Source organism: Anastrepha obliqua, chromosome 4 (assembly GCF_027943255.1).
Source record: "Anastrepha obliqua isolate idAnaObli1 chromosome 4, idAnaObli1_1.0, whole genome shotgun sequence".
Classification (NCBI taxonomy): Eukaryota; Metazoa; Arthropoda; class Insecta; order Diptera; family Tephritidae; genus Anastrepha; species Anastrepha obliqua.
This window is the reverse complement of record NC_072895.1, coordinates 4,827,301-4,855,083: the sequence shown is the minus strand read 5'-3', so window position 1 is coordinate 4,855,083 and position 27,783 is coordinate 4,827,301. Positions and strand designations below refer to the sequence as shown.

Here is a 27,783-nt window from a genome sequence, read left to right as displayed (position 1 = left end):
CTCCGCATCGGTAATTCGGAAAAATCCGCGCAGCAACGGCCATAGTGAACACGCGCATTATATTCATTTTTATTGTTCGAGTACCTCGCCTGCCGTATTTAGTTAAAAATAGAAAACCGACGATTTTTTTTTACCTATCGAAAAAAGCATAAAAAATACTTTAATTGACCGAGAAAATGTAATTATATTCACACTTAATGTAAAGAAAATTGTGTTACAGACTTGCAAAAAAACAGCTGCAGAATACAAAGATAAAAGAAAATTTACCAAAAGTAGTATTTATAATCTTTATATAAGTGGCTCGCAGTGAGAAAACGAATCGAAGAAAAGAAATGCAAATTCAGAATGTAAATGAAGAGCAAAAGTGTTGAAGTTGTTGAATTTATTGTATTTTATGTACTAAAAACAGGCGGTGCAGTGCGGCAAGAACTGATAGTGGCAAACGGCGACCGGACCGACTCAAAGACCCAATGTCTTGATTCAGAAACATGGGTTTCCTTCATATATTTATTATGTATATCAATATTTTTACACACACACACACACACTCACCCGTAGTTCTATGTGTTTGTTAGATTGTGGGTGCATGTTTGATGAAATTCAAAATGCGCTGATTCAAAATTCTTCAAAAACGCATAGTCATCAATAAGTACAGAAATCAATCAAAGAAAGCAAAGCATTTTCGTTTTTTGAGAATTTATTATTATTTTTATTTTTCCATCTCAACATTGCTAAAAAAAATGTTCGCATTCAAATGCAAGCAAACAATTTGACAAAGCTGTATTAATATATACATATATACATATGTACAAATGTGCGTATGTATGCATGTATTCTAAGTTCAGACATGCAGAATCATTCTATGGAATGTATGAACAGATTTCAGAAGAAATTGAGAACTACACTCCACTACATGCTCAGCCGCTCTCTTTTTCGTGCTTGTTAAATATGTATGTACATATGAGCTTGTGTGTATTTCGTGTGTTCAAATTTTATTGCTATGCCTTCTAGCACATCGGAAGCGCCATCAACAACACCATCACGATCAGAAATGCTTTTTTTGCTAATCTGTCAGATATCACAAAATTTCGAAATTCGAATGTAGTAGCAAATATAAAATTGTTTACATAGGTAGGTGCACTAATGTAGTTATCAAAGTGTGAATTCACACACTCGTATATCTATGCTTAATAAAAAAAATGCCTGTTAATTCCTGTTTGAACTCATATGTACATTAGACCGGAGTGAAATACGTAAATTTTTTCAAATCATATCGTAATAGCAGGGAAAAGTTGCTACATATCAATACAAATTTAGGAAAAAAAAGAAATTTCAAATCGGTTAATATCTTCCGTTCGCGCATTGCATTTAAAATTTACAAATTTTATCCCAAATCTAGCTGATTTACGAAAACTTGTAGAAGTTGTAAATGATTAAAGATCGAGCTCCCTTTTTATACATAGCACTTTCAGCATTGAGTAGTAGATTATTAATTTACTAATCTATCCATTTCTGTGGTTCTGAGCGATTAACTTTTACCAATTTTACACCAAATCTACTAAGGAAGCCTATGCCAAATGAGGCTTGCGTGAAAGCGGCTTACGGCTACTACAACACGTCTGTGCTTTAGATCGTCTTCCACTTGGTTACTTGTATTCCATCGTCTTTCTTTTCATTTTGCTTTTGATTCTGGCATACCGATAAACGAAGTGCACGGAAGATCTAGTACTCTCTGGTCATTACCAGTTCTGCTTTCACTCTTGTCGAACAGCGCTGTTTGGTCAAAAAAAATTCTATTCGATGTTCTTTTGAATTACATAGTTTACACAATTACTTAACATTAAATCTCTTGAAACATTTTATTCATGTCTCTTACTCGTAAGGACATACACTGCCCATTTTTTGGTGCACCTAAACCACTGCTGTCATCGGTCCTTCCCACTAATACCGACATTATACAATGTTGGCAAGAAGTGAGGTACAAAATGTCAGTAGAATCTTCTGCTGCCAGTTCTGGTCAGAAGTTAAGCTTCACAGTTGTAGCAGATACTGTAGCTCATCAGACTGAGTCCCTTTATTCCAAGGCTTCGATTCTAATAGTTTCCCACACAAGAGTTGTACAAAAGATTAAACATCTACATGATCGATACTACACTCTTCGTAAATCTTATTCAAGGGACAAAGACAAACCTGAGAAACAAAAGAAGTACAATGATTTTATTGAACAATCTTCAAGTACATTATTTGACATTTCGTCCTGCAAGTGCGAGATGACACTCAATTGCTTTTGTCAAAGAAGCTTTGACAAGTGTATTTGTCCCAGGCCGGTAACTATCAACTGCACATGCCCTAAAGATAGAAAGATACCGCCATTAGAAATCAAATTTCTATATGCTCAAAGATATCTCGGACAAGGAAAGATTGGGACAGTAGATACCAAAGAAACTCAAAAGCTTACATTAAAATTGCAGAGAAAAGCTCGTCACTTAAGTCAGACCAACTTACCTGGACCTTCTTGTAGTAGTATTGATTCTGAAACAGAGATAACTCCTGAAGTTGACAATGATAAGAATGATCCCGATTTTCAGACCCCACGCTCTATTTCCTCTCAGTCAGCAAGTTCAAAAAATGCACAGATGCGCTTATCACTTCCAGCAACGGCCTTAACAAGTGATCGTTTTGGAGTATCTGATAGAGCAGCAGCAGCTATTGTGTCTAGTGCATTTAAAGACGTTGGTCTTATAACGGACAAAGATACTTCTTTTGTTGTTGATCGAAGCAAAATGAGAAGAGAAAAAGAAAAATGTAGACTAAAACTTATCGAAGCGGGGAATGCAATAGAGCAATTAAACGATCCGATGTGTGTGTATTTTGATGGCAGGATGGATGACACTTTAGTTTTAGTTGAAAAAGGAAACAAACGTTATCAATCTATAAAAAAAGAAGAGCACATTTCAGTAATAGCAGAACCAGGCTCAAAGTACCTTTGTCATTTAGTACCTACTTCAAAAAGTGGAAAGGACACAGCATACAGCATTGTAAATTATTTTGAAGAAAATGGTATAAATAAATCTAATGTTGTAGTGATTGGATGTGATGGTACGTCAACAAATACTGGGTGGAAGAATGGTGCAATAAAATTCATTGAAACGCGTTTAAAAAGACCAGTACAATGGGCTATCTGTCTCCTCCATTTTAATGAATTACCTCTGAGGCATCTAGTTGAAATACTTGATGGTAAAACAACAGGTCCTCAGTCTTTCAGTGGGCTTCTTGGCAAACAGCTGGCTAAATGTGAATCTTTGTCCATCGTTGCTTTTCAGAGGATCGAATGCTCTCTTCCACGAACGCTTGACGCAATAAGCTTAAGTAAAGATCAGAAATACTTACATGACATTGCCATTGCTATTGATGTTGGTTTTTGCTCCCCAGATCTAGCAAATCGAGATCCGGGACCAATATCACACTCTCGTTGGTTGACAACGTATACGCACCTCTATGGTTCGAAACCAAAACAAATTCGTCAATAGTTGACGGACCTAAACATATTTTAGAATGTATTAAAAAATGTAGAATCTTATCTTCAGAAGTCCAGGCAGTAGTTCATAAGGTTATTCAAACAAATTCCTTTTTTGCCCATCCAGAAAACATTCTTCTCTCGATGGTGGTAGATGACAGAGAGCATGTCCGCGATCTTGGATTGAGGCGAGTTCTGAAAATAAAAGAAATCCCTTCAAAAGACAAAAATATTAGAAACTTTTTGGTTCCTAAACTGAACTTTGAAGCAAATGAATATTTTGAGTTAATTAATTGGTCTAAAATGAAACTTACCTGCCCTCCAATTTTAGATAGCCTTTCTTCTGAAGATATCTTGCAATTAATTTCTGATAAAGAAAAACCTAAATTAACCATAGATTTAACAAATATTCCATGCCATACGCAAGCTGTGGAGCGTTGCGTAAAACTAGTAACTCAAGCGTCCTCAAAAGTGTATGGGAACGAGAGACGTGATGGGTTTATAAGAGCAGCACTCACTTCTCGTACAGTTATGCCTCAATTTGACACTAAAGCAGACCTTGCCACTCCCGGATAAATAATTTTTCATCTTTGGTTGGTTGGTTGGGAAGGGAGTGAAGGGAGTGGGTGGAACTCGTCGTACAGTCACCTTCACGCGGTGAGTTCTGAGTCGTCCAAAAAGGGCGGGCCAAGAGCTGTACAAAACTTCTTTAAGATAGTGTGGTCAGTGGGCGCGCTAAGAGGGGAATAATTTATTCTACTTATATACTCAAGAAGACTTATACAAAAATTAAAATAGAGAAACTAACCACCCGCAATTACGTAAATTTATACAAAAAATGACATTTTCCACTTCTTTTCAGGGGCTGTAGGGGCTTTGATAGAGCGGTAGACGTTTTTCTTTTCAAACTATACCTGATGTTGTAATAGTCTACAAAAAATGAACTTTATCTAACATCATTTCCACCTCTTACAATTTTTCGAATATTTGTTCAATTTATTATAAAATTTGTAAATTTTAAATGCAATGCGCGAACGGAAGATATTAACCGATTTGAAATTTCTTTTTTTTCCTGAATTTGTATTGATATGTAGCAACTTTTCCCTGCTATTACGATATGATTTGAAAAAATTTACGTATTTCACTCCGGTCTAATGTACATAAGTCAACCCTACCAGATTTGAAATGTAAAAAAGTAGTCTTTGTGCATACACAAAATCGTAGAAAATTTGTTCGAAAGAGCTTCGCTCAAAAAGTAATGTCCCAATTCTAACATTTCTTATACCGTTAGAGAGTTCAGATAGCTTATCTGTAACACTTTTTACAGTTCGGCTTTGCTGTTTGCTATTTGTGTTTACAAAAAAAAATCTATATACTTATAATTGACGCGTACACCCTTTTTGGGTGTTTGGCCGAGCTCCTCCTCCTATTTGTGGCGTGCGTCTTGATGTTATTCCACAAATGGAGGGACCTACAGTTTCAAGCCGACTCCGAACGGCAGATATTTTTATGAGCAGCTTTTTCATGGCAGAAATACACTTGGAGGTTTGCCATTGCCTGCCGAGGGGCGGCCGCTATTAGAAACATGTTTTTCTTAATTTTGGTGTTTCACCGAGATTCGAACCAACGTTCTCTCTGTGAATTTCGAATGGTAGTCACGCACCAACCCATTCGGCTACGGCGGCCGCCAAAAGTAGTTTATTAAAAAATAGACACAAGTAGTACAGCAGGAGCTTCTTGACTAAAAGATGGCGTGCTGGGGTAGACCTGTGCATAAAGCCGTCCAAAATAGCCATCATTCCTTAAAGAGGTAAAGAGTTTTACCGGGAATAAAAGAGATCAGTATGTACGGGGTTGCTATTGGTTTGGTCAGCGAAGTTAAATATCTCGGACTTGCCCACGATGCCAAGCTTAGCTGTAAGAGGCATGCTGATGCAGCCTTGTTCAAAGCAATGTCTAGCAGAAAACTCCTGGGGCTGTAGCCCAAGAATCCTAAGATGAATGTACATATGGAGCGGTCGCTTAGGCATCGAGAGCCACACTCTTGGAGGAGCGGGCAGCGCTAACTAAGCTTTAGCGCTTAGCATGCGAATGCATCACAGGAGCGATGCGGACCTGTTCTACAGCTGCGATGGAGGTGATGCTCGAGCTGACACCGCTCCATATAGTCATTTAGCAGGAGAGAGAGGAAAAATGATGTCATCTAAAAACATGGAATTACTGAGTCTGCAACTCCCACGTACCCAGCTATCCAGAATGATATCATTAAAGTCATCAAATTCCAAAATAAGTTCAAAATTGAACTGGACGATAAGTTAAACTGAAGTAGACCTGCATTTGGAAATTAACACCAGGACTGTGCCCTGCACTGGTACAAAGATGGCTTGAAGAGGCCTGAAAGCAATTGACCAAGCGTTCTATGCGTATGGGTAGTTTTTCAAGCAGCTCCTAAGCGGAGATGTATGCCATCTGTCTTTGTGCAGAGATAATCTTAGACAGAAATTTCCGGATTTAGTGAATTGCCATTCCTAGCGACAGTCAGGGGAAACTCAAGGTTCTAACATCCTGTGAGATTAAGTTCTCACTTGTCCTTGAGTGTATCGATAAACTGAATATACTAGGAACGCACAATCGCATCCGGCTAATTTGGGTTCCAGGACACAGGAGTCTAACTGGAAACGAAATACGAAAAAGGACAGGCTTTAATAGGATCCGAACCCCTTTCCTTGCTATGGGACAACACACGATCAATAAGAAACTTAGGAGTGAAGAGCTAGGACTAAGGGAGATTTGCTGGCATCAAACTATGGGGCTATGCTCACGAGCATTCTCACAGGCCATTGCAGGCTGCGTAGTCATCTACAGATGATCAGAATATGGTCCACTGCCTCTTGACATCTCTGTGATCAATACCAGGAGACTCCAATGAAACTTCTCCTTGAATGCTGCGCTATAGCGCGGAGAAGGTTAACACATCTGAAGTGGAAGATAGTTTCCTTTTTCTACAGTTGATAGAAAAAGTTTTTTTCTGATAGCGTTCGCCCCACGTCGGGCAAGGGCAAAACTCCATGCCATGGACAAAGCTCCTGATAAAAAATCATTTGCCATACGGAAGTGGTCCCTCCAAAAATTGAAGCTCAGGGAGCTCAGCCTACCGAAACCTTAATAAGTTCATACAATGTGCATTTCCGCAATCGTTAGAGCAATTAGCGACAATAAATAAAACCAAACTTTTATTGTAAAACTTCAGCACAATGCCTTATGTTTTATCGGATATTCTTTATCCGTCAAGAGAGAAGTTTACTTTTCAATTAACTACTCAGCTCATGTGCGAGCAATTGTTTATACGGCCTTTATTTATTATTTCCTCATACCATCTGCTTTGCTTCTTGGTGAAGCGAGAACTAACAACGAGTTTGCTGCAATCAGTGATATCTATTTAATCAGCGTGAGCTGTATTATCAATATGTATAATCTTGTCCTCTAAGATGGCAGTTGCGCAATATTTTGTTTGTTTGCTGGTTTTGTAGTTCAATTCTATTTACTTCTCCAATATAAGGTTAAACATCATTAGCGCTCACCTAAAATTTCATATGAAATTAAGTGACTCCTCTATTCTTCGACCATACTTTGCTTAGAATTTTACACCTGTGCCTTGCCATCAGCTTTGCCGTTTTCATTTCAATCAAAATTTTGCATTACATTTATTTCAAATCATTTACTCTACAACTTTGTTGAAAACACTTCGATTTTGTTTGAGTGAAGCTGTTTTTATTTTTTAGAAATTTCTAACGTGAGAATAAATTTTTTCGAGCTAACTTTTTCATTAGAATGTTCCGGATCATATTTCTATTGCCAGCTATTTCAAACTCATTATTTCAAATTCCATTCCAAATCAGGAATAAAAAAAATAAAAACGACCAGAAATCCAGAAATAAAAAATAAAACGATTTAATATGCAATACACTGATTGATTTTCTGATTAATGTGATATAACTGCAATCTGTGGTATAAGAAGAGAAATAAAACAATTTATATCAGATCATAAATTATGAATTATGAAATGAGTGAATTTCAAAAATCTAGCTCCAGTTTTTTAATATATTCCATTCAAGAGAAAATAATATTCTTTGACATGGTCACTTTATAAAAACAGTGAAGGCCGATAGCCCCAGCTGCTGGTTGCCTTACTACTGTAGGGTAATTATTTATAATTGCATTGCGTATAAATATATAAATAAAAAAATTTGTGTTTCGGCTAATCGTCAATCGAGATCACTAGATCACCTATACATTACAATGAATTTAATATTATATTTTCATTACTTTACACGTACACATTACCATGTTACTCATACGTACCCGCACCCTATTTTTCGACAGCAACTCAACTATGCGCGTATGTTAGAGCGCAAATGACAGTCAAGTACGTACATAAGCTCCGCGAAATTGAATTAAGGGCACTGACATTCACGCTATTAAAGTTTGTTGCAGTCGGAACAGTGCCTGGTTTTTGCTCTCAAAATTATGCGTTTTAATTATTTTTTCAAGCTCTACCCAAAAAATTCAAGTAACGTTACCGTTTTGGAGATTAAAATAGCGTTACTTCCATTGCAACTCGGAAGTTATTGCATTGAAGTTATAAATAAATTTGGCGATTGAACTCAGTATTAATTTTATATGCACACATTTCAGATGCATTTACCGAACACTTTTTTGTTTAAGAAACAATGCCGTTAATCGAATTTCGCATTTAAGCAATAGCAAACTTGTGTTGCATTAAAATGAAGAACCTAATCTAGCAAATATTACTTTATAATGTAAAAAACATTTTTCAAAAACAAATTTCATAACCCTTTAACTGTTTAATTTTGTTTCGAAAACCTTTTCTGCCGGTATAATTATTTACCATCGAAGGCGAGTATACTCGACATAAATAGAGTAAAATGTTTCTGCCTGTAAAATCAGGCAATTATGACTAAAACCCAAAGGCTGCGTGTTAGTTTTTAGAAAATATTAGGTGTGCAACTAAGTTCTCGCTGTCTGTCAAGAGATGCCGCCAGCAGTGTGTGCTAGTCTATTCGATTATAACACAATAACACAACCTAAACGTCATAAACCAAGCTTCGACATACATATGGTAAACTCACTGCTTCGACACATTAGAGATTTTGTTTTGATATTATATAAAGGGTGTTTTTTTAGAGGTTAGGTTTTCAAGTTGGCACTACTTTTTTCGTAGATGGTCTTTTTGACAGCTGTCACTTGATTTATGCTCAGTTTGGTTTGCCATTTCATAATGAATAGACTTACACCTGAACAACGTTTGCGAATCGTGCAAATTTATTACGAAAATAATGGTTCGGTTCGCGCGACGCATCGAAGAAAATTTTGTTCAGCGATGAAGCTCACTTTTGGTTGAATGGGCATGTCAATAAGCAAAATTGTCGCATTTGGAGTGAACATAATCCACAAGCCATTGCTGAGACGCCGTTACATCCTCAAAAAGTCACTGTTTGGTGTGCTCTATGAGCAGAGGGAATCATTGGTCCATATTTCTTTAAAAATGAAGCCGGCCATAATGTTACAGTCAATGGAGAGCGCTATAGAGCCATGATTAATGACTTTTTCGTGCCTGAATTGGACGATGTTGATGTGGACGACCTTTGGTTCCAAAAAGACGGCGCTACATGCCATACAGCCAACGCAACAATCGATTTATTGAAGGAAACTTTTGGTGAGCGCATTATCTCGCGCCGTGAACCTGTGGCGTGGCCTCCAAGATCGTGCGATATAACACCGCTGGACTATTTCTTGTGGGGCCATGTGAAGTCGCTTGTCTACGCAGATAAGCCCGAGACGATTGACGTCTTGGAAGAGAATATTCGGCGCGTTATACGGCCTCAATTGCTGCAAAAAGTGGTCGAAAATTGGGCCTCTCGGCTGGAATTTATTAGAGCCAGCCGCGGCGGCCACTTGCCCGAAATCATTTTTAAAACATAATGGCAAACCCTTATCTTTATAATAAAGCTAAATTCTTGGCCATAACATTAAATTATATACGTTTTATTTCATCTTGAAAACCTAACCTCTAAAAAAAACACCCTTTACTTTTGGTTTTGTGAAAATATCTGATTTTGTGCCGAATAGTCGTCATTTGCGGGTAGTGTTGATTTTCCTCTTTCATTCAAAAAAAAAACGGCGGCTGAAGCGCATTTGCTTTCAATGAAACAACGTGCCGAGATTGCTTCCGTCGCTTCAAAGACGGTGATTTTAATGTTGACGACCGTCCGCGTGAAGGTAGGCCAAAAACCTTTGAAGACGCTGAATGGGAGGCATTGCTCAATGAGGATCCATGCCAAACGCAAGAAGATCTTGCTTAAGTATTAGGAGTTACCCGCCAATCCATTTCCAAGCGATTACATGCTTTGGGAATGATTCAGAAACAGGGGACTTGGGTTGCTTATGAGTTAAAACGGAGGGATGTTGAACGTCGTTTTTTTGCCTGTGAACAACTGACCCAGCGGCAAAAAAGGAAGGGTTTTCTTCATCGCATCGTGACGGGTGATGAGAAATGGATTCATTACAGCAATCCAAAGAAAAGAAAGTCATGGGGACTGCCCGGTCATGAATCTACGTTGTCGGCTCGGCCAAATTCACGCTGCGAAGTTTATGCTATGTATTTGGTGGGACTAAGTTGGTGTTCTTTATTATTAACTGTTGAAACCAAGCGAAACCATCACTGGCGATCAGTATCGACTTCAATTGATGTGATTGAGCCGAGCACTGCGTGAGAAGCGGCCGCAATACGCGTAGAGGCATGAAAAAATGATTCTATAGCATGACAACGCTTGGCCTCACGTTGCCAAACCCCGTTAAAACCTATCTGGAAACACTGAAATGGGGAATCCTACCCCACCCGCCATATTCTCCACCTGTTCCGATTGATGACACAAGGTCTAGCTGACCATCAGTTCCATTCATATGAAGACATAAAAAAATGGCTTGATCCGTGGATTGCCTCAAAAGATGAACAGTTTTACTGCGACGGTATACGAGATCTACTCGAAAGATGAGAAAAAGTATTAGCCAGCGATTTGCAATACTTTCAATGATTCACTTGTAACCATTTTTTTTTCAGAATAAAATTGTATTTTCATCAAAAAAACAGCGAGAACTTAGTTACGCACCAACATATATTTTTATTAATCGCACAATCAACTGAGAAATACATACAAAATGCTTTTTTATTTCAAAAAATCGTTTTTGACGTTACTTCCGCAGAATTTGTTACTTCAGCTTTAGGGGGGAAACCGGTTTAGGAGGCCAAAATTTTGCTGTTTTTCGAGAATTTTTTGAACAAAGAAGGCATAATCAGAAATTGTTTAAGTTTAGAGGATATTTTACTTATATTTTTAGGAACACTTTTAAATTTTTCCGCGCGAGATAGTGGCGTTAGAGCGTGCTGTCCATGGACGATCGCCATCCGAGTGTCTTGCTGATGGGAATTCCTGAAGTTGCAATTTTTCTCTGAAATCAACAACAATTTTTTTTTTATTAACAACATATTTCCTAAGAATATGAACCGAATTGTGGTACAAAAATATTGAAAATGTCATGCTTTTGAGGCGCTTGAACACAAAGTAGTTTTCTTATACCATATTTTTTCATTTATTTTGCTTAAAAAACCCATATTTTAAATAATAATATAATCACAGAATTAGGTTCATATAGATTAGAATTGATTAAAGAACAAATCCCGAAAAATTTTGGAACGATTGGTCAATAACTTTTTAAGCTAGAATGCCCAGCAGTTGAAAAAAGTAGTTTCGTCGTTCTAACTAAAGCGCGCTACGGTGCGGAACCGACGGGCAGTCACTTATGTGCTCATAGAATCGGGAGTAATGCGAACTTCGTTTTAAAATTTTTACCACATATTCTTGAGTAGTTATACTAACGATTAATGCAATAAAAAAAATCGATTTTTTGATCGATCTAAACCGGTTTCCCCCTAAATACGAGCCATTGTGTATTAAAATAAATAAAGTGCAAAATGCAAATTTTTTTAAATATCTTGATTGCCCTTCTTTCGCTGGGAAAAAATTACAGTTCATTCGTTGAATAAAGTTGCATACGAATGCAATTATTTTTATCTTCACCGCGAGTATATGCTGAACATTATGCGAACAATTTTTGTTTCGCTCTGATGAATTTAATCTGCAAAAACAGTTAGAGGGTTAAGGAAAAACAAGGTACCTTTAATTGAATTTCGCGGCGTGTACATATGTATTGTATCTTTAAAGGGGCAGATATCTGTAAAGGCCATATTTTCCCTGATTTTCATTAAAATTATTTAAAATGAAGAAGTTAATATAATATATTTTTTTCAAAATTGGAACACAATTTATTTATACATAAAAACCCACTTTTCATCGCCAGTCACCATCTGCTTCAAAAACGGGTCGATTTTGTTGCGATTCAGAAGTGATTCGCATGCATCCATACGGGCAAAAATGTTTTTTTGCGTCAAGTCGTGTGGCACCCATACATTGAGCTTCTTTTTGAATCCAAGCTTCTTCAAATGGTTTATAACGGTTTGATGACTCATGCCCAGCTCTTGGCCGATGCTACGGCTGCTACTATGCCGGTCTCTTTCGATCAATTCAGCGATTTTATCGCAATTTTTGACGACAGGCCTTCCGGACCGTGGCGCATCTTCGATCACCTCTGCACCAGAACGAAAACGTTGAAACCATCGTTGTGCGGTGGAAATGGAAACTGTAGCGGGTCCATAAACTGCACAAATTTTATTGGCAGCATGAGATGCATTTTTGCCTTTATCATAGTAGTACTGTAAAATATGCCGTATTTTCTCTTTATTTTGCTCCATGTTTGCGACGCTATAACTCGCGAACGACTAAAAGCAAACAACAATTAATCAAACACGTGTTAGCACGTGAAAAGAGCTTTCCAAAAAACTCTAGCGTGAACCGATGCGACGAATACAACTAGAACTACGCGCTTGCAAAGACAAGCTTGCGGAAATACCGCAAGACTTTTTTGACAACCTTATATATTTTTTTCAAAATTGGAACACAATTTATTTATATATAAAAATAATACAAAAAAAATTTTTTTTTGTAACATTTAAAACGGCGGATGTACACTTAATTCTTCCAGGAAGATCGCAGCGGGGCTTCTCCATCGGTGGGCATTGTAGCATCGGCGTCAGTGACCTGAATACAAAAACCCAAAAATTTTCTTGTTTATTCATGTCGTAATTTCTGTAAGAATAGAAAAATAAATTCACGTAATAAAATGCAAAACAAAAAATGAATTTTGGGGCGAATTTTCCTACTATTTTGGCTTCGAAAAAATTATGTTTTCGGAAAATTTTTGAAAACTTGTAAATTCACATAAAAAGTAATATCATAAAAGAGACGTGTGCAAAATTTCAGAGAGACCGGCCAATAACTTTTCGAGTTATCGAGTACGCCAATTCGAAAAGTATAGTTTTGAGAAAAACGCGTCTAAAGTCGGCAACGTAACTATACCTCTCCCAGCGCTCGAACGCAAAAATAGAGTCGTCATGATTGACGATCTATTTAAAGGGTGGTTAAGTTTCAAGGGCCGGTGTTGATTTTGAATAAAATACTATTTTTTTAAGAAATTATTGTCATTTCCCCTTATTATGATAATATTGGTATAGCTCAATTACGCATGAAACAAAATATTGGCCAAATAGCCGCCGCGTCCTTATCGACGTACACCTTTTCTTTCAAATAACCCCAAAGAAAGAAGTCCAACGGTGTAGTTGACGTTTAGGTGTGGTTCACATTCAACATCGGCCTTTGAAATTTAACCACCCTTTATAAGAAATACTTAAATTTACGTTCCAAAAAATGTTTGACACATTCTTAAAGGATTATTTTAACATTTTATGAAAACAAAATGTTTTTTTTTCGAAATTTTACAGGTATCTGTCCCCTTAATTGAATTTCGCGGAGTGTACATATTTATTGGATTAAGTAGTCAATTTCTTTTCTTCAATGTCAATTTCTAACTTATAAGTACGCAACGCCAAATAAATACTAATGAACTGATCAAATTCAGTGCTCCACGTCTGAGCTCAATAAAAAGGAGTTGCTTTTCAAAATTAAAGTGCATCGATACGAAATAAGTCCATTTTTTACTAACACGCAAATATATGTTTTAGTTTTTTTTTGTCAGGCAAGATTAATAAAAAATACTTTTGAGGCATACTTGTCCCAACCGCTATTAATTCATACCGCTACAATAGCAAAATTGTGATGGCACTAGGCTTTTTCTTCCATACAAACAGGCTATTTCGTGTGGAAGCAAAGGGGAAAAAAATTTTCAAAAATGAAAGGTATTTTTTAATTACTTGAAACTTGCACTTAATTACACTAAAATTCAATGGGCTGTAAAACTACATACCCAGAAAAATTCTAAAAATTTTGGTTGAAGGTTGAAAGTTGAGATGAAATGAAGAAAAAATATTATTACTCATCCGATATGTACATTCGGTATCGATATATGAATAAAAAAAAGTAGCACTGAGAAATCGAACGTTGCTACAAGTAATACTTCATGACTTTACCAACAACCAAAACATAAATATCAAGCAATAATGCAGATTTATAGCCTTTGTTCCAGGAAGATTAAAGAAGCGAATTAATCAACAGTAAATCGCTTGAAGCTTTTAAACAAAAAAATCAAAGAAATCGGGCATTCACTCAACATGTGCACAAAGGCGATCCATAAGTTAAAAGAAAATAATCGTATCCACATACACACGAGTATGCATAGAGTCCATCACTGTCGTATTGAGTGAATAAACTCATATATATTATATATAAGTATACATAAGCGTCTTTGTAGGTGTATAAAGCTCGTCACCTGTGTGTGAATATGTATTTGCTAACCTATGCATGTCTTTGATTTCCGATTTCCGCATGCTGCATGTCCAAATAACGAAAAAGAAACAAAAACACCCAGCCCTCCCGCCTTCGGTGCATGTATGCATGTGTGTATGTGCTCGTATTTACACATGACTGTCAACGATCGATGCATCGGAGAACCGTTTGTACGCTAAAAATAATATCTTGCCGGCTGCTCGCCGTCTACACTGCCTGTCGCGCACTACGTTATTGCTTTTATTACAATAGGCGAATGGCGCGTCGATGATGATCTTGCCGCTTGTGTTGTGTTGATTATAGATCGTTGATCGTTGAGTTCGAACTCCATTTGCCGGCCATAAAATTCAGTCGAAAGAAATCCATTGAAGCCATAACCAATGGGGCATGGCAAAATAACGCAGTGTATTATGTCAAGCAGAGTTTGACTTTCGGATGTGTAAATAGTGAATGGGCATTGTTGGTGTTGTTGTTAACAAACGTTATACACTCAGCGACAAATGGATTGCTTGTATGTATGTACGTATTTTGTGTTCGTACAGTTAAAACAGATATTGCAAAGTATTGAAAGTATGTCTGCTATTCCGCTAAGAAATTTGTAGTGGGTGAATAATGGGGTCAGGGCCCCGGGTGTTAAGCATCAGCACAACAAATGCCATGCATGAGTTTGTTTCGTAAACGCATTGTGATCAAAAATTTTCAAAACCAAACGCAACTACGTGCATACATACGTACACAACTACATACGCACGCACTTACATACATACATATTTGTGATGTAGAAAATTTATGGCTGAAAAGTCGACTCAACTTGTGTTTATGTTTATGCACAAAATCCACAAAATCACAATTCTAAATTCTTTTCGCAGAAAAAACTAAAGCAAGCATCGTACACATTTGGCGCGTGTTCTAAACAAAATCAAAACAAATAGAACTGGCGCATTGGCGCTAAAGACATACGAGTTTAATCCTACGTACGTACATATGTTTATGTACATATATTTATAAGCCAACGCGTGAGATATTTATTACAAACAAATTGGTTATCGAAAAGTATTCCCAATGTGACTGAAAAGAAGATAACCAAAGTGATTAGTGCAGAGCTCGGAGTAGTTGGCAACCAACAAATGTGGAACGGCTTTTGTCATATGTTTATAAAAATTCCACAATAAAGGGCCGATTTTCATGAAACGTCCCAGTTGACACAACTTCGTACATTTGGGAGTAAACGGTGTAATTATGTCGAAGAAGCCACGAGGGAATATACACAAAATTCGAGAATTCGAATTGGAAAAGGTAAGTCCAATGGAAATTAGGTGTAATGGCAGGCGGACTTCTTCCGTAATTGAATGATTAAGTGCCCTGAAGAGGTGCAATATTTTATAATTTTTAGTGCATATCCGTTACCTCAGCATGGAAAGGCCTTGACTCATACATATTTTTGTCAAAATGGGTTTTTATCGAATTTTTATGTAGTATGACCTCTAAATAAATCCTCATAAAAAGTTTTTTGAAGTACCATAGAAATCAATTATCATTGAGTAAAAGCCTTTTTTTACGAGGAGGAAGCATCAAAAACATAACCCCGGCAGTGTGGGACTTTAACCCGAACTAAACCTCCTACTCCTCCTCCTGGTGAGCGAGTACAAAACGAAGTACCTCCTGTCATCAAACAAACAGTCGGCGCACTCGCGTATCGGCGCCCACGTCACTGTTGACAGTTATGATTTCGAGGTTGTAAAGGACTTCGTATACTTAGGAAGCAGCATTAACACATTTAACAATGACAGCCTTGAAATATAACGTAGAATCTCTCTTGCCAACAAGTGCTATTTTGGACTAAGTAGGTAATTGAGTAGTAAAGTCCTCTCTCGACGAACAAAACTAACACTCTACAAGTCTCTCATCATGTTCGTCCTAACGTATGGTGCAGAAGCGTGGACGATGACAATATCTTAATAGGCATCCCTTGAAGTGTTTGAGAGAAAGACTCTGCGCAAGATTTTTGGACCTTTGCTCGTTGGCAACGGCGAATATCGCAGACGATGGAACGATGAGCTGTATGAGTTTTACGACGACATAGACATAGCGCAGCGAATAAAGATCCAGCGGCTACGTTGGCTGGGCCATGTCGTCCGAATGGATACAAACGCTCCGGCACTGAAAGTATTTGATGCGATACCAGCTGGTGGTAGCAGAGGAAGAGGAAGGCATCCTCTACGTTCGAAAGATCAGGTGGAGAAGGACTTGGCTTAACTTTGTGTTTCCAATTGGCGCCGGTTAGCACGAGAAAGAAACGACTGGCGCGCTTTGTTAAACTCGGCTAAATTCACGTAAGCGTTTATCCCGCCAATTAAGAAGAAGAAGAAACCTCCTACCGTCAAAGCACCGATCCCCCCGGTACAACCGTTAAGTATTCGTCGGGAGGCGGTTTAAGCACTAAACTCAACGTCCGTTATTGTCCTGATGCAATGCGTCGAAAGTAGCATCCGCTTGTTACCACCCACTGTTTACCATAGGTGATTTGATGAGAGAGCCACCCCTGTCATAATATTACTCCCCCACCCACCATGTCTCTCTGTCCATACCATAGAAAGTTAAGTTTCTATAGTCGGTATCGCCAGTTTGCTTGCATCCAAATAAATCAATTGAGAAAATGGTCCTACGGCACAACCGTAAGGAAGTGCAGGAAAAGTGCAGACTATTATACTACAGAACTTCAGCTATTTAGTGCTATGCTTTCGCTTTTTAGCCTTCTTTGCATTTGTCTCAAATCATTGGGTACGAACGCTGACAATTTTTTAACAAAATCCCATCCCTTCCCTTCTTTAGATTGGAGCATATGTGGAACAACATTGTCCGGTGTTATTGGTTCTGCTATTTTGTTTTTCAAACACTCTCGTTCTTTACTATATCTTTGGCAGTAAAAGAATATATGCTCCGCATTTTCATTTGCCTTGGCAAAATGAGCAATATAACTCCATCATCATGGCCATACTTGTGGAGATATTCTCTGAAACAATCATGTCCTGTCAGGAACTGCGAAAAGTCGACATTGCCATGTTTTCTATCGACCCATGCCTACACATTTGTGTCGATGTGTCCATCTTCCTTTGGTTGTTGTATCTCAACGTCTTTGCCATTTAGATATACTCTCGTATCTTATTTCTTTGCACTCCTCAGCTATTAATGACCTGCCAAGGCTTCCGCTTTTGTCATATATTCTCTTGCTTTCCAGAGCCAGTATATCTGGGGGCGTTATGCCAGAAATTACCCCGATAGCTTCATGGGATAGAGTGTGAAAAGCGCTTGCAACTCTAATAGCGCTCAGTCGAAACAGAGATTTTGTACTCCTGCCATATGTTTCGTATTTTAACGCTTGTCCCCACACAGGTGCAGCATACATTACAATGGAGTAAAAGCCTTAACTAAACTTATCTGTATTCTGCTTTCATACATTTTTTCCTGCTACTGCAAAGTAACTTAAGTAATATTGGCCAATTCTCTTTGTACATTTTTTTCACATGACAATTTTTTTATGAAATTATGTTGCATACTAATTTTATTTATTCATTTTCGCTCATTGTCAAGGTAGCATTTCACACTTTACAAATGTTTGCTGTTTTTTTCCATTCAGTTTTGACTTACAGGATGTTAAGAATGGAATTCAGCAAAGAGAAGATTCGGTACATTTCACAGTTTTTCGTTATTAAAGGCGAAAATGAAAACCAGGTCGTTCAAATTGTGAATAGTGTTTATGGTGTCGACACTGTAAAAGTTAGATACGTGCAAATTTGGTTTCGTTCATTCCGTTCAGGCATTTTTGATGTTAAAGATGCACGTCACTGGCAGGCCCGTCGTCAAAAATGTCGATAGAATCACAGAAATAATCCAAGTTGAGCGGCATGTTAGCAGTCGTAGCATCGCCCAGAAGCTAAATATCGACCGTAAAACATTTTTAAACCAAAAATAATGGATTTCTTTTCCCCCAAACTAAGACTACTGGTGGAGAATCATATTTGAGTAGGGGTATTGCCGAGAAGTCCACTTAGTAGAAATCAACACGCTTACCAGAGTGGAAAATCATGTGAATCAGCCTTACACGATCTTGTTAGCAAGATTGAAGCTGACAAAAACACAATGAGCGTGTTCGTGGACATTGAGGGGGCTTTTGATCATGCCACTTTCTGCGCAATATGTTCTTCTACTGAACGACACGGAGTTGATCAAACCATTGTAAAATGGCTATATTCCATGCTCTCTGAGAGGCTGTTAACCACTGGGGAGAACAGTGACGAACTAATCACCCTCAGGGCTAAGCAAGGATGTGCCCAAGGGGATGTTCTTTCTAAGCTGCTGTGGTGCTTGATCGTAGACTCTCTACTAGCGGAGATGCAGAACTCGGTTTTCATGTCCAAGCATATGCCTACGATGTCAGTGCGCTAACATCGAATAAATCCCAAGTTCTTTCCGTTAATCCGAACGAGAAAACGGAAATTGGATGGACTCAGTCTTCCAACACTGAAAGGTGTGACACTTGGTATTTCCGATGAAGTTAAATATCTAGGAGTAATCTCGGATAAGAAGCTAACTTGGGAGACACACGTTTCACTAAAGGTGAATCGCGCATTAAGGATTTTTCAGCAATGCCGCAGAGCTTTTGGTAAAGCCTGGGGCCTGAAACCTGCTGTGGTCCTATGGATATACACAGCACTTATCAGATCAATCATCACTTACGCTTCTGTGGTCTAGTTGCGACGGAGCATGGTTAAGTCCACAATCCGGGAACTATACAGGCTACAAAGAAGTGTATGTTTATGCATCACGGGTGCCATGAGTACAACCTCTGGTGATGCCCTAAATGCTATGCTTGATTTGCTCCCCCTGGATCTTAAGATACAACAAGAAGCAATAAAAGCAATGTTTAGACTCTATAAATATGGAACTTCGGGGCACAGAGAAATCTGCAGACACACCACTTTAGCGAAGCCCTCAACCATCTGTGTGATCCTTCTGGTAGAAAAATGTGGCACATAGATGGCGCTCCAAGCAGTATGCAGGCGTTGTTCCTAAGCAACGACAGGAGGGCATTCCCACTACTTAGGACTGATAGCGGCAGGCTAATCACCTACCCTGTCAGAAATCAAATAGATTACCAAAACCAACGCAAGACAAGTCTTGTCGAGGCCCTATGCTCCCAAGAGGAGTGAAAATGGAAAAAAATGCGCCATGTTGCAATCGTTGCCATGTCGTTGCATGCTGTATACTCTAATATAACTCCTAATAACTTGATCAAAAAGTTCCCGGAATATATTCAGATAATTGAAAATACAAATTTATTACTTAAAAGTGATATTATAGCCTTCAAAGTACGCCCCAGTAACTACAACGCACTTATGTCAGCGTTTGATCCAGCTCTCGAAACATTTCTGCAACTCTATTTTCGGTATAGCCAGCAGAGCCGTCTTCAATTTCTCCATTACTTTCTTTCGGCTGTTGAAATATCAGGCGAATTCGATGGATGTTGGGTGGTACTCGTTTCGTTCTTGGTAAAAAAAATTCACGGAAAATCGTTTATTTTTGCAAATGTTCTAATATTTTATTATTTGCCAACTCATCTAACGAAAAGTATGCGAAACACCAGCTGTGCCCTGCTGTTTGAATTGTCTGCTAAATTTCTATGTTACCTCATTAAAGCCCATAAAAATCAATTCACTCGTAATGACTAATAACTTAAATATGAATTATCGCCACAAATTTGCAGTAAGTTTTTCATAGAAATTTCGTCATAATTAGAAGGAATCACAGGTATTTCTTCGCCTATGGCATTTAGTTTTTATATCCAGACAATAAATCCAAACATTTTGATTACACATCGGTTTAGATACGTATTCATCTACGTACATTTATATATACATATGTACATAACACGCCTTTGTAGCTATACAACAACAAAAATGCTTACAATGTCGTAATAAATAGACGAAAAGGTATCACGACGGATAAAATACTTTGGCACTAAGCCAATAAAAAATCTTTCCGCGCCATGCGAACGAATGCGTCGTATTTTCAGCTCTTGTTGTTGTTTGAAATGTTCTTTTGTTATGCGACAAAAATCCCATACAATAAAATCAAATGTGCGACCACAATTGTGTGCTGGGCATAAATATTCGATTAGCTTATTTTACAATTAAATAATTGGATATACATACATACATTTATGTAAATATTTAGTGAACTATCCAAATCAGGGGTCTTTCACAGGCGCGCCCAGATGTTGTTTTAAAATGAAGCATTTAAAATTTAGATTCTTTTAGATTTCACTATTTTTATTGAAAATACGACTCTTAACAAAAAAATGGCATCATTTAATGTCCACCATTTAAATATCCACCAAACAATTGATTCATGAATGCCTAATTGTTGAGAACGTCGAGGTATCGATGTTGAAAGTTGTACAGCGGCAATATTCTCAACAGAATGTCCAGTTTTTTGTCTGCCAGCCCTTTTTTACCTTGAACAGAACCAGTTTCTACAAATTTTTTCATCAAAAAAATCATGAATTTTGCGATATTTTGTTCTTAAACATCGACCATTTTCATAATAGTATCAGATTAATATCACAGTCCTGAGAGGCACAGTATCTAAAACCGCTATGGGTGTTTCCTGGAGGTTTTTTTATCCTGAAAACGAATATGACCTTGAAATTGCTCCAGCACGTGAGGATTTTTGGCAATTTGAGGTTAAATAGTCAAAAAATGCAGATTTTGGCCATTTTTTAAATTTTTTTTTGAGCAAGGTAAAGTTTTTTTTTAATTTTCCACAACGGTATCGCAAAGTACTACTCTTCAGCTTTAAAATCCATTATTAAAAATATTTTTGCGATTAATATAATATAAAAAAAGTTATACTAGTTATACATTTTCAAGGTCATATTCGTTTTCAGCATAAAAAAACCTTCAGGAAACACCCATAGCGATTTTAGAAACTGTAAAAAAGTGAGATTTCGCAGGCCTGTGTATTTGTCGCGTAATGATGAAAGTACTCATTCGATTTCAATAGAGCCTTGTTATGGAGGTACTGCCTTATTAGACGTTTTAAGTCAGTTTTTTCCAGAACGTCAAAATACAGAGCCGGTTCCTTATGAACACTTTTCGCGACACAATCAGCGTTCACTCATTGCCTTTAATTCCGCAGTGACCTGGTATCAACATCAATTTAATTTTGTTTATTTGCTTGACAAGACGAGTTACTACAACACTGTTATGGTGGAAATTTCTTACGACATCGATGGCAGATTGGCTGTCAGTAGAAATGCAAAATTTACCTTTCTTTAGAGCGGCTTGTTATATAGCAAAGATTACACTAGTAAATGTTGAGCAGTGATTGTGCAGCAAACCTTTTTTCACAACTAATAGATCCTCAGATATAACCGCAAAATAGGTTGAGAAGTTAGTTTTGGAGCCATCGGTAAATATAAATTAGCAAATGACGAGTTCCAAAAGGAGCCAAGGTGAGCACTTACTACGGGTTTGACGAGTAGGTTTAAAATGGATATTCATTTCTCTGGCCAAGGCAACCACATGATATAACGCTGAAAAAAATTTTCTATTTGCTGCATGATTTTATAAAGATTTTCATAACAAATTTGAATAATTTTAACTCGATTTTTATCGTCTAAAATTGAGCACCTGTCAACTTGACAAATGTTACGGTCTAGGAATTATTCATTGCTGGCATCTAGGCGTCACTTTTGAAAGATCCTTTAGAATAAAGAACTAAAATTATTTGGCGTGCATGTTGTTGTTGTCCTAAAAATGTTTTCTTAGTTTTACTTATTTAACAGAATTGTGATCGGATAAGTTTGATCAGCAGTTGCAGAAGAAATTTGCAGCTTTCACGCAAAAGAAAACTACAGTTTGCTTTTTCAAGGGATAGAGAGAGAGAGAGAGAGAGAAAGAGATAATAGCTCGTGTTGTGATGCTCTGCTCTGATAATATAGGGTGATTTTTTAAGAGCTATAGGAAAGAAAAATGCCTGAAATTTTTATTTAAATCGATATTTAATATTTGAAGATTATTTCATGCAAATGTTGACCGCGACTCCGCTTCAAATGGTCCATCCACTTAGTCCGATTTTGGCATACTCTTTCCAATGTTTCGGCCGGTATCTCACATATAAATGCTTTAATGTTGTCTTCCAATTCCTTAATTGAAGCAGGCTTGTCTGAATAGACATGAGCTTCAACATAGCTCCACAAAAAATAATCTAAAGGCGGTATATCGCACGATCTGGGTGACCAATTGACAGGTCCCGAACGTGAAATAAAATGTTCACCGAACTCGCCTCTCCTCAAGTCCATTGTTACGCGTTCTGTGTCGCATGTGGCACCGTCTTGCTGAAACCACATGTCGTGAAAGTCAAGCTCTTGCATTTTGGGCAAAAAAGGAGCGCGCGATAAACTTTCTTAACAGAACACGCATTTTTATAATAAAATTCAATGATTTGCAAGCGTTGTTCGTTTGTAAGACAATTCATGGTTAAATTATAGACCAAACTGAAGATGTTTGACAGTAAAACAAAACACGAAACGTGCGGCAGCTGTTTAAACTAACTGTTTAAAAAGATAATAGCTAAAAAATCACCCTTTACAAGTACATATATAAAAATTATCACTGAGTAATTTGAAAGTGGCTGAATTTATTGAAAAAAATATTTTCTTATCATATCGGATTTACAGTAACAACTCGATAATACAGACAATTAAAAACTTAATAGTGTCCGATTTATGAAGAAAAAATAAATATGGAAAATTTAACTTATGACTTTTACTTAATCTTTGTTGTTATTTTAGTATAAAAACGTGTTTCTTTCACATACATATGTAAGTGCATAAATAACACTAGTGTACAAAAAATTTCTTAACCACTGATATCTCGTTAAAAACAGTATTAGGCTAGCCATCTACTCCATGGATTGCAATCGTTCGTATTTTGGAATGCCGGCAATGTACCTAAAAAAACTTTTGCTTGGAACTGTCATAATTTTTCTTCTTCTTCTTGATTTGCGCGATAAACGATTACGCGATTTTGGCCGAGTTTAACAAAGCGCATCAGTTGTTTCTTTCTCGCGCTAACCGGCGCCAGTTGGATACACCAAGTAAAGCCAAATCCTTCTCTACCTGATCTTTCCAACACAGAGGGGGCCTTCCTATTCCTTTGCTACCACCGGCTGGAATTGTTTCAGATCCAGACGACACGTGTATCCATTCGAACGACATGACCCAGCCAACAAAGCCGTTGGATCTTTATTCACTGCGCTATGTCTTTGTTGCTGTGCGATGTCTTTATGATGTTGGCGGCCGCCGTAGACGAATGGGTTGGTGCGTGACTACCATTCGGAATTCACAGAGAACGTAGTTTCGAATCTCGATGAAAGACCAAAATGAAGAAAAAGTTTATTCTAATAACGGTCGCCCCTCGGCAGGCAATGGCAAACTTCCGAGTGAATATCTGCCATCAAAAAAGCTCCTCATAAAAAACATCTGCCGTTCGGAAAAATATCTGCCTTTGTCGCCGTAAGCCTCATACAGCTTTCCATCGCCTACGATACTCGCCGTCACCAACGTGCAAAGCTCCAAAAATCATTCGCAGAATCTTTCTCTCAAGCACTTCAAGGGATGCCTATTCAGATATTGTCATCGTCCAAGCTTCTGCGTCATGCGTTACGATGGACGTAATGTGAGCCTTACACGAGTAGAGTGTTAGGTTTGCTGTTCAATTGCCTACTTATTCCTCCTCTATGTGTAGGTTCATATAAAACTAACCACTACCTATTGGCAGATAGAGTTAACGATTGCCTCGTTAGATCAGAATTATCCAAAATACCTGAACCCTGATGCCAAAATCTTGAACATATTTTTATCTCTTTGAAATATATTTAAAATTGCATTTTAATAGAATTATCTTCTTTTTCCATTTCACAGATCCATTTGGTCGATGAATTCGACATTTTACAAATTGTAGGTGAAGGATGGTTTGGAAAAATTTTGCTGGTCGAACATCGCGGCTCTCAAACCGAAATGGTTTTGAAAGCCGTGCCAAAGCCATACGTCTCAATACGTGACTTCTTTAGAGAATTCCATTATGGACTGCATCTGGGTATACACCGGAATATAGTCACCACTTATGATGTAGCCTTCGAGACAGCCGGTTTCTATATATTCACACAAGAGTATGCGCCACTAGGTAAGCAGCGCACCTAACTCTGCTAATACAAATTCTGTCTATTATATGTTTTTGGTTCGTTCTCATCAACAAATTGAAGGTGATCTCACATCAAATATGACTGACACAGGTGTTGGTGAGGAATATACGAAGCGAGTGGCCAGACAGATCGGTGCTGCCTTGGATTATATGCATTCAAAGTAAGTAGCAACTGGAAGCTATGTCGAGGAAAATTTTATAATATGCGAGCTTCTCTTACTCCCCACCTAGAGACATTGTACATCGAGATGTGAAGCTGGATAATGTGCTCATATATCGGTCAGATTTTACCCGTGTCAAAATTTGTGATTTCGGTGAATCTTATCAGGCGGGCACAATTGTGGAGCGCCGCAACGAATGGCTGCCTTACAGTCCACCAGAAGTATTAGAAATTAAACCGGAAGGCACCTACACGTAAAGAAGTCTTTTTTTTACAAGGAAAAGTTCCAATTTATTATTTATGTTCAAATTAATGTTTATAGAGCCGAGCCTAGTCACGACGTTTGGCAATTTGCCATTGTCATCTTTGTTTGCCTGACTGGTTGTTTGCCTTGGCAAAAGGCCGCCTCCGATGATCCGCGTTACGTACGCTACTTGGCGTGGTTTGGCGCAAATATTCTGCCCATGAGACGAACGCCGAAACTCTTTAAGTTACTCACCTCACGAGCTCAGCGCATGTTTAAACGCTTTTTAGATCCACGCGCGGAGAGACGACCGAAAAATTTAACTGATTTAGCAAAGTTCCTTGACGATCGTTGGTTATCGAAAACAGCCGAAAAGGAGATGGCCGAATATGAAACCGATGAATTGTGTCCATCCATGTATTCCTTCCATAGCAGCCCCGATGAAAAGAATCGATTACTGTACACACTGGCCAACTGTGGCTTAGAGACCAATGTGGATCGACAATCAAAGAAAAATCGTATTAAGGATTGGATCGAAGCGTCCGTAATAACGGAGGAGGATGAGGTAAGTTTTGTATTTGACATATGAAATGGAAATTTACCAATACAAAGAAACTGTATTCTTGGATTCTTTTTAAATGGAAAATTGCTTCATAACTAAAAATAAATTTTGAAAACATTTTGGTTTATTGTCTTACAGGAGGAAGTCGAAGATGCCTCGCCCTCATCCTCAGTCTCTCGTGAACCAGTCGCAGGGCACATTTCATCAATTCGTGCTACACTGGAAAAAAGTAAAGCATTCAACACCACACTAAAGGATGCCGCACAAAAACATTTTGATCCACGCACTGGCGCTCTACAAGAAGGCCCCAGCGAGATGGGCGCCATCACGCAGACGCACCAGAAATCATATAGTCCCTCAAGTGGCAACATGTCCACCATCAATAACGGCGACAGTCTCTGCGGCAGTCTCTTGACTCTGGGCTCACGCCCAGATCTGCTACAAAGTCATTTAGAAATATATAATTCTGATTTCAATTTGAACCGTTTAGGTGAGCAAAATAACTCTGCTCAATTCTACGGGCATAACCAGTCGCTTAGCAGCAACAACTTACTAATGGCTGACTATGAAACGGCTTATGCCCAATACCCAAATAATAAAAGCAACGCCACCGCAGCTAAGAAATCCATTGGCTTAGATACGTATGGACTTCCGAATGAGCATAGGAAAAGTGCGTTGAAGCGAACTAAATCCGATTCTGTAAAAACTGTTATGTTCGCAAGTATGCCTGCTATCAATAATAGTGACGCTTATGCCGCTGGGTTAAAGCTACCGCAAACGCCACCACTAAAAAATGCTACTAATCAAACGCTAACTAGTGCTAATCCACCAAATGAAACTTCTTTCTCGTCAAATGCAAATAATACTAATGATAGCCATGTGATCACAGGAAACGGAAATGCAACGAAGCCCAATTCATCTGTGACCTTATCGGGGCTTGCCAATGCCTTCCATTCACTTGCCTCGATCTCATTGCCGGCTAAGGCAGGTACTCCGGAAAAACAACAGCAACAGCAACAGCAGCAGCATCAGCAGCAACAACAAGAACAGCAACAAAAACAAGCTCAGCAGCAGCTGAAACAACAACAGTTCGCCACATATTATTTAAAGCAACAAGAAAATGGTTCCTCAGTCAGAGATAGCGCTTACGGCTCGGCAGAAGTCAGCGAAGGTCCATCAAGAACAGTGAGCTACTCCTCGATGAAGCCCCAGTTCAACGGTATTGCCGAGCAACACAATGGACGTCAACAACAAACGCAGTTCTCAAATCATAGCCGTGCTTTGAGTCCGGAAGGGCGTCAACGACAAGGGCTGGAGAAACAGCAGATTTATAGAGGGGCACGAACAGGCAGCTTAAAAGATTCGCCGTACGATAGAATTGCAGTAACAAATAACAACAACAAACGAAGATAAATTAAGCAATAGTGATGCCACTGATATGTCTAGTTTTATATGTAGTTCGCCATTCGCCTTTACAGCTGTTAAATACCCGATTTTTTAAGCCTAAATATAAATTTATAATATTTAAATACAATAAATGAAATCAATAAACTCTAGCTCCCTTGTGTGAAACCGATTTAACATCTTCTCACTGCTTGAGAATAATGAACGGTGTACGAAAAAAATTTGTTTTCCTTGTTCACTACTCTCGTGAGCATAGGGCCTCGACAAGACTAGTGCTTGCTGTTTTTGATTTCTGACAGGGTCGGTGACTAGCCTGCCGCTATCAGTTCTAAGTAGTGGGAATGCCCACCTGTCGTTGCTTAGGAACAACGCCTTCTTACTGCTTGGAGCGTCATCTGTGTGTCACATTTTTCTGGCAGAAGGATCGCACAGATGGTTGAGGGCTTCGCTAAAGTGCAATGTGTAACTCTGTGTTTTTCTTTGTTTTTTGCTTGTTTTTAACAGCCACAATGCAAATAATGTGCAGACCATTGTGCGTAAAGATGGAAAAGATAAGTTTTTGGGGTTGAGGAATGGAATTGGAGGAATTTTTGAAATGAAACTTCTTAGGCGTCGATGGAAGAACGAGAATGGATAGTAAAATTTCAAAGCCATGCAACGGGTTGGGCATTTTCGTTCCGCAAGAGAGAAAAAA

General features: G+C 38.2%; 1 protein-coding gene across 5 annotated transcripts; it reads left to right on the top strand.

Moving 5' to 3' along the window:
* LOC129245633 (serine/threonine-protein kinase meng-po) lies at nucleotides 1-27,261 on the top strand. Of its 5 annotated transcripts, XM_054883930.1 has the most exons (8): nucleotides 1-347; nucleotides 15,324-15,750; nucleotides 24,440-24,701; nucleotides 24,781-24,880; nucleotides 24,951-25,133; nucleotides 25,202-25,688; nucleotides 25,824-26,175; nucleotides 26,575-27,261. In XM_054883930.1, the coding sequence occupies exons 2-8, from the start codon at nucleotides 15,694-15,696 to the stop codon at nucleotides 27,096-27,098; spliced, it is 1,965 nt and encodes a 654-aa protein (XP_054739905.1). In that variant the 5' UTR covers nucleotides 1-347; nucleotides 15,324-15,693; the 3' UTR covers nucleotides 27,099-27,261. The 5 variants fall into 5 exon arrangements, with proteins under 5 accessions (XP_054739905.1, XP_054739902.1, XP_054739903.1 ...); XM_054883927.1 differs by having other exon boundaries at nucleotides 1-178; nucleotides 25,824-27,261; XM_054883928.1 differs by having other exon boundaries at nucleotides 1-199; nucleotides 25,824-27,261.
* The last annotated feature ends 522 nt before the right edge of the window (nucleotides 27,262-27,783 follow it).

What these genes read in the sequence shown, in the direction of transcription:
- LOC129245633 (XM_054883927.1), top strand. Translation starts at nt 15,694, where the DNA reads ATGTCGAAGAAGCCACGAGGGAATATACACAAAATTCGAGAATTCGAA. An exon ending in GAGAATTCGAATTGGAAAAG is followed by an intron (nt 15,751 to 24,439) that starts GTAAGTCCAATG and finishes TCCATTTCACAG; the next exon opens with ATCCATTTGGTCGATGAATT. An exon ending in TTGGATTATATGCATTCAAA is followed by an intron (nt 24,881 to 24,950) that starts GTAAGTAGCAAC and finishes CTCCCCACCTAG; the next exon opens with AGACATTGTACATCGAGATG.